The sequence below is a fragment of the Apaloderma vittatum genome, unplaced genomic scaffold (assembly GCF_000703405.1).
Source record: "Apaloderma vittatum isolate BGI_N311 unplaced genomic scaffold, ASM70340v1 scaffold37641, whole genome shotgun sequence".
Classification (NCBI taxonomy): domain Eukaryota; kingdom Metazoa; phylum Chordata; class Aves; order Trogoniformes; family Trogonidae; genus Apaloderma; species Apaloderma vittatum.
The window spans coordinates 1-7,447 of NW_009699087.1; the positions used below are offsets into that span (position 1 = coordinate 1).

The following is a 7,447-nucleotide window of genomic DNA, read 5'->3' on the forward strand; positions in this document are numbered from 1 at the left end:
GTTCCAGGGCTGGACTTTGGACCTCGCAGGCCACGGGGAGGTCCCGGCTGAGCTTCCTGCCTTCGCTTCCTTTGCCAGGTCGATGTGGTTTAATTTAGGATCTGGTAGGATGTAGGAGGAGTTCGAATTTCCCCTCCTTCTGGTACTCCCTGCCTTCATTTATCAGCACTAACCTTTATTCGTCGTTGTCCCTAACCTTGTTTGGCTCCTTCTGGAACACTTTGGTCCTGCTGGTCCTGACTGATGGTGCTGTCATCTCTGAAAGTTGCCGTCGTTCTGTCATCGCTCCTCTTCCGTGAATTATGAGTACCCCGAGCAATGGCAGACCTTGCCTGGAATATGTGATAGATGAAGAGAGGTAGCAGTGTATTTCGGCAGCTTTCTCATCGTACACTCCATTTTTAAAGGAAAGAGAATGAAAACTCACCAAAGTTAGTCAGATTTTTTTGTATTTAGACAGTTATTCAGATCTTTAACTTCCTGATGAGGCCATCATGAACATGACGACTTGTCACACACGCGTGGCTGACATCGAGTTGCCTGGACCTTAGAGTTGAAATCCTTTGAGCTGCAGAATGATGCCCAGAAAAGACCGACCCAGTTTTCCAGCCTCACAGCAACATGCATGAAAACAGAAAGGCCCCAAAAAATGATCCTGAAGAATAAGTGTCCAAATCTGTTTCTAGGCACCACGTTGCCAATGTACAGGTTAGGAGGCTTGCTCTTCCGTATTCTGTTTGGAAAATGCTTGGTGTGTGTCCTCTCTGCATCGTGTTTTGGCTGCCCTGTGTGAACGATGATGGCTCTGAGATAGGAGAAAGAGACTGACAAGAATTCTTTGTGATTTTCTCTTTCCTGAAGTTGCGTATGGGGTTGAATACGAGCTATCTGATTCTTCCCAAAGAGGATCAGTAAGCTGTAATACAGACATTGTGCATGATTTTTCTTAGAACCTTTGTGGGGTTAAAAATTCTTGCTTGGGGAGAGTCCTTGTAATTCTGAACTTTTTAACACACAAAATGAACAAATTGAAACTCACTCTCTCATTTTATCTTTTAGATCACCTTGTATGTAGAGTGTTGTGAGTCTATGAAGCACCTTAGCAGTTTCTTTCGCTCCTCCTAGAAGGCCAGGTGTCACAGGAAAACTTCACTTTGTTATTACAAGACTTAAGTGGCATCCAGAAGCGGCAGCGGATTTACCGGCCTCCTGCTGGGTGGATGGCAGCACCATTAAAAATGTAATATTTCAGGAAGTTTACTTCATTCTCACAATATCCCTCTGCTCGTGGCTGTTGATATTTGAGTCTATCTGAAGAGCGTGAACTTACCAAAGGCTCTTTGGTTTTGTGGTGGGTGCGGCGAATGGGAACGAGCTGCTTCCCCTCGCAAAGAGTAAGTCTTAGCGGCTGAGCTGTTTGTGTGGTTCTCCTGGATTGATATGGTGAAGGTTTTGTCAGAAGCAAAACTCCTCTTCTAAAACAGGGCTCAGACATGAAGCAAACGCTGAGCAGCACACGCACAGCATGTGGGAGGCACGTTTGCACGCTCCAGGCACTAAACTGTGTTGTTTTTAAGTAGCGCTGGTTTTAGTATCTGACCAATCTTCGTGTCTTGCAAAATACTCTCTTGTAACACACTTCTGAGCCGCTTCATGTTTCCTTTCTTCAGACAGGAAATTAGAGCAAAGAGGCACCTGAAATCATGAGGATGTCTTTGATAATTGAGAACAGACCTCAATTGCCTGAACTCCTTAATTCTAAGTTAACCCGTGCTCCTTTTTATGAGTCCCTGGTTCCTGCAGAGCCAGCAGATTGCCTGCAAATTTCTGTAACGGCAAAAAGGAATTAGATCCTGGGGCCAAGCGGAAGAGATCAGAACTGCAATTTCCATTTATGTGTAGTTTGGGGTGGGAAGCAGTGAAGAGACTGACCTGGGGATGCGCATTGTGTCAGCAAAGGTTTTTGATATCAAAGTACAATTTCCTGCAGCTTTATAATTTACTCTGTTTTTAGTAAAAAATTCTTGAAGTAACTTTTATATTACTTTAGGTTTAATTTTAAGAGGAATAGGATTCCTGGTTCGACGAGGGGGAGCTCTCCCTGGGCCTGAACGCCTGGGTCTCGGCTCCTGGGTGTGCGAGGAGACTGGGAAAGTCCCTGTTGTTCTGTAGCATTATCTGATGAGCGCATTGTCATTTCATAATTCCCGGAATTTGGCACGTCGTGCGCCTGGGGTGAAGCAGAGAGCAGCTAACAGGCTACTGCTCATCACTCGCAGAACAACAGTGGGTGTGTGAAAGGATGTTAAGATTATAAACCCTAAACACTCCCAAGAAGATGAAGATAGTTCACTTATCTCTGCAGGTCCCAAAGGGAGAAATAAACTAGTAGATGTCTTTGAAAGGCTGCGTTGCTGTTGGACGCAGTGACAGTGAGAGGGCAAGGCCTGGCTGAGCAAGGGGAGTTACATCCTGTAGAGTGTGAAAAACATGATTGCCTCATTGTTCTGCTGAGGCCTTCCATTATTTTCAGTTTGTTTATTTAGTGAAGCTTTGCCTGGTTTGGAAAGGAGCAGAAATCCAGAATCGCTGCTGGGTCTGGGCTGTGGCATTCACTTGCAGAAATACTTGGAGAAGCTTTTTTTCTTTTGCCTGTAAAAGAAATATAATCCAACGCAAACACATATGTTGATATCACTGCTGGCGGGGCTGTTCTGTTGCAGGACAGCTGTTTGATTAAGAAGAGTCTGTGCATTAGCCAGGATAATTCCAGAACAAAGTTCTTACCTTTCCTGCATGAACTTTGTGAAGCTTATAGCAGGATACAACCAGTGCTGACATTGCACTTACTGGGGAGCTGTTTGGAACCTGACTTGGTGATGATGGGAACAGAATTGTATTGCTGTATGTCTGCTTGGTAAACAATACGGAAAAAGGCAAAGTTGTCTTAAGTCAAGAAGCTGAGTTTTCCAAAGCAGTTGTAAGTAACCGCCAAGCCGGCGAGAATCCGCCGCGCTGCCTCTCCTCCTGCTGGGGCGACTCAAATGTGTTTTCCTTCTCTGCCTTCCTGCAGGTCTCTTCCTTCCTGGAAATTCAGCAAAGAGTTAGCATTCCCAGGCTGTTGGATCTCTTCCACGTTAATGGATAACATTTGATATGTGCCCTGTAACTCCTGCCCTGGGACTCGGTGACCGGTGGGGTGCCCGATGCCTGTAATCCCCATTCCCCGCCGGGTCCGTTCGTTCCACGGCCCCCACACGACCTGCCTGCATTCGGCCTGTGGCCCCGTGAGGACCACTCACTTGGTGCGTACCAAGTACAACAATTTTGACATCTATCTCAAATCCCGATGGATGTACGGATTCATCCGTTTCCTGCTGTACTTCAGCTGCAGCCTCTTTACCTCCATCCTCTGGGTGGCACTCTCTGTCCTGTTTTGCCTTCAGTACCTCGGCATCCGGATCTTTCTGCGTTTCCAGTACAAACTCTCCATCATCCTCCTCTTACTGGGGCGAAGGCGGGTAGACTTCAGCCTCATGAATGAACTGCTCATCTACGGAATTCATGTGACCATGCTGCTAGTGGGGGGGCTGGGATGGTGTTTCATGGTATTTGTGGATATGTAAATAAAACAAGCGCATGTGGGCTAAGAAGGTGACTTTTCTTCTACCCCCAAATGTGTCAATATCTCCTTTTCTTTTTTATATAAATTAATTTATTTATCAGTGCTCCTTTTTTTGATAAATTAATGGACTTGTCTCTGGAATTTGTATTTTTTTTTGAGGCTAGAGGTGCCAAACTTGATGGAATTTTTTTTTTCTCTTTGCACAGTGCAAGTTAATAATCAGTGTCTTCTAGTCCCTAGGGGCCTACCTTGCTGCCGTATTCCTGTGGGTGTGAAAAAGGCAGTGATTTATCTGGAGGACAGAAACCAGATAAGTTTGCAGCCCACACTCTTAATCCATCTTCACCCTTGTTCTAAAAATGTTCTGTAATGTCTCTGGCATGCAGTGTGTATCCTGCTTGAGCAGTGTTATCCTTTCTCTGTGCAGTTTGAATTTTGCGTATTCCCTGCTAAGAATACGGGGCCAAAATCAACGTGAAGGGGTTTGGTGCTGGTTTTAGATTTTTGCAAGACATGCTATTGACCCACCATACCCTTCCATTCACTTTCACGCAGTTATATAGCTTTGAAGGGCTTTGTGCTTTTCAGGCTGTTAGTGCTGAGTAATTGAGTCTGACCCTGACAGAACAAATCCACTGGCGTGATGGGAGCTGAGGTTGGGATCATGCGCTCCTGAAATTCCCAGTCACGGCAAATAGCGTTGCCGGTTTGCAATGGTTGAGGGGAACCCGTCACAGCGGTCTGTAGCCTTTGGATCTTGGCGTTTGGTTCGACTTTCCCCCAAATTGGTTAGTTCCAGTTTTCTCCCAGAGATGCTTCTGTCTTGTGGATTATGGCGAGGTGAGGCTGTCTCACCTGGGAGAGGTTGAAAGCAGAGCACAACCTGCTGCGACGACAGAAAATGTTCTCCTACCCCTGCAGCAGTGAGAGTGGGGTCACTGCAGAGCTTTACTAACAGCTTCAAGAAGGGAGTTGAGCATAAAGCTGAGTTTTACTGGTCGTGATCTAAGATGTCAGACTGTTCCTCTGCAGACAGTCAAGTAACTTTATTTATAGAGTCCAGAAGTTGGCCTAAAGTTTATTTTTATTCTGGTTTTGTTTGGTTTTCCTTATATTGCTTTTTTTCCCCCATGTTCTTTAAAGAACTGTTTAAAAACAAGTTGGTAAAAATTGGGACTTTATTTTTTTTTGCCCCCTGTGAAATCAATGGAGTTGGTCATAACAGAGTAAGCAAGACTGGAAATCCATGAGTGTTCTTTCCTGATCTCTTTGGTCTGAGATATGAATGTGATTGAGAACAAAGCCAGTTTGCACACATATGAAGGATGCTTCATATTTCAGCTTGTGAGTATTGCAGTCTTTTGCTGACATACTTTGATTTGTAGACTTATGGATGCAAAACAGAGAAGCTTCTGTCTGAAGCCCAAAGCTAAAGCAAACCCAGAAATTATCTCATTATCAAGTGTAACAGATAATGCAGCCTGAACATGCAGAGCTGAATAAATAATGGGCCACGGTGGTGTGAACTTTAGATTAGCCCCGCGAGACCCGAAGGCTGTTTCTGCAGGAAAGATGTAGTGTCAGCATATGTCACAAACTGGTGTCTGGAAGTTTCCTCCTCCCTGTAGAGCTCCCCAGAGTCTACTCCTGGGATCGCTCTCTGGACTGTGGGACCTCAGTGTCCTGCAGGTCCAAGCTACAGCTCGCACTGTAGGCAGAGGGGAATTCCCAGTAATTCCCAGCCTGCTGGTTTTCTCCCCAGTACAGCTGTCAGCCCCGGGGCGCTGCAGCTCTGGTGGTGGACTCCAGGGATGGCTGTGCTCGAGAAATTCTGCAAGAAGCGCGTTGCATGTGGCCGCCAAACAGCTGTGACTGTGAGACCAGCCGGGCCCCCAGCGAGCCCCCTCCCTCACCGCATGGAGACTGGTTGGAGGTTGGGTGGTAGGATCTTGTTTCACTTCAGAGTGGCTGTGTTTTAGTAACTCCTTACAACAAAGTGTAAAAGAGTGATTTGCGGTACGTGGGGGTGCTGCCCACTCGTGCCTGCTTCAGCTGGTGGATACTCTCTGTGGAGGATGTGCTCGACCACTTGACCAAGTCCGTGGTTGTTTGGTTCAGTCTCTGAAGGATGTAAAGGTCTAGGAAGTGACCAGGTCATGAACTTCTCTAGTTCCAACCTTTTCTTTGAAAACCCACGCGGGAACAGGGCGACGTAGTGAGCTTTGATGTATGTGAGCTTAGAAACCGGAACGCGGATCATGTGATTAACACATGAATAGCAGGTGGTTCTTCCAAGCATATTTTGTCAAGAAACAAAGGAGGCTGTGGCACGAGTCTCATGCTTACCTTTTCCATCACATAATTGGACTGCGAGCCAACCGCTTTATTCCATAAACATGACAACCCGAAGGAGCTCCTTTTTTGAGCTCTCCCTGCTGAGCAGCTGGCTGCATGGCTGTGATCTCCCCTTGCACTGGGAAGTCTCTCGAGATTACTGCTCGAGGTTGAGAGACCCCTTAGCACCACCCATCTCTGGTAAGTGACCGATGTTGCTCATAACCTTGTATCACAGGGCCTTAAAAATCTTATGTTGGCGACTTTGCATCATTATTATACCGTCTGTGCAGTAAGTAATAGACTGAACCTTGCCGTCGGACTTTGTTAAGCCTCACTTTTACACCACCTTACTTCAATAAACCCACTTCTGCTGCTCCCTTTGGCGGTGGTTCTTTAAGCGGTCCAAGTCTGCTCCGTGACGCTCCTGCAGCCACAGTTCAACAAGCAAGGGCTTGTGCGCTGCAGGTTGTTACTTTGCTGCCCGTCAGCCCCGTGCCTCCAGATGCGGTGGTGCGTACCGAGGAAAAAGTGCGTGTCCTTATCAAATCACGGAAAAGTAACGTTTTCCAAATGTTCCTGGAGAGAGACCTTGGGGCTAAGTTGCTGAGAAGACTGGGAAGCGATTTCCCCTTCTTTTATGAAGGCAGTCAAGTAGCTGCTGTCAGAAGACCCCGAATCTCAGGTCTGCAATTGTGTGCAGAGATGGATGACCCCAAGGTTAAATAATTGAGGAGGAGGCCTCCAAGGTGCTGTGAAGTTCAAAATATTCTCCTTCTTGGTCATTACCAGCACTTGGGCAGCTTGCAGTGGCGTGATCCTACCCGTGTAGTCGGGGAAGTTGAGGTCCCTTTCAAGTCATGCTGGCAAGGAAGAGGAATTAATTTTCAAATGATTTGTTTTATGATGTAATAATTTGAACATTTTAGATCTATGTGAGCGGAGCAGTATTTGGCTCCTTTATGGCACTTTCCTCTTGAAAGCAGTTTCCACCTAGAGCTAATTAAACCTCACAACATCCCTGGGAGATTGCAGAATAAGTAAGATCTTGGTAATGGTTCAGAACTTAAATTCAGTGGGTTTAAATTTGAATAATTTTTTTTTAAAAGCTTGTAGGATTACTTTGCCAAAATACTTTTTTCTCAAGGAGCTGAGATTCTAAAACTTTCCTACAATCTCAGGGGGAGCCAAGCTGCAACTGAGAGAGAGAGAAAGAGGCAAAATAAATGTTGTATTACGTATATGCAAAGAATAAAATGAGGGTTTTTTCCCCCCATTTAGTTTAATTAAAAAACTTGTCATTTTAAATAGCAAGGGAAAACAAAACTTTGTAGAATACAGGCAAGGAAATAGAGGAAGGTGAACTTTCTGCTTTTCAAGAGTCAGTTAAATGGTTTATAATGATACTTGCCAGAAATATTTCATGTTGAGCAGATACTTGCAAACTGTGCCCCATTGGGGAAGTTCATAATCTTTTGGATTTTTCAC

The 7,447-nt window shown here is 45.5% G+C and overlaps 1 protein-coding gene across 1 annotated transcript; it reads left to right on the forward strand.

Annotated features, from left to right (window-relative positions):
* Nucleotides 1–1,071: 1,071 nt before the first annotated feature.
* LOC104280565 (chromosome unknown open reading frame, human C9orf69) lies at nucleotides 1,072–3,728 on the forward strand. Its single transcript, XM_009878243.1, has 2 exons — nucleotides 1,072–1,240; nucleotides 3,074–3,728. The coding sequence occupies exon 2, from the start codon at nucleotides 3,207–3,209 to the stop codon at nucleotides 3,624–3,626; it is 420 nt and encodes a 139-aa protein (XP_009876545.1). The 5' UTR covers nucleotides 1,072–1,240; nucleotides 3,074–3,206; the 3' UTR covers nucleotides 3,627–3,728.
* Nucleotides 3,729–7,447: the final 3,719 nt, after the last annotated feature.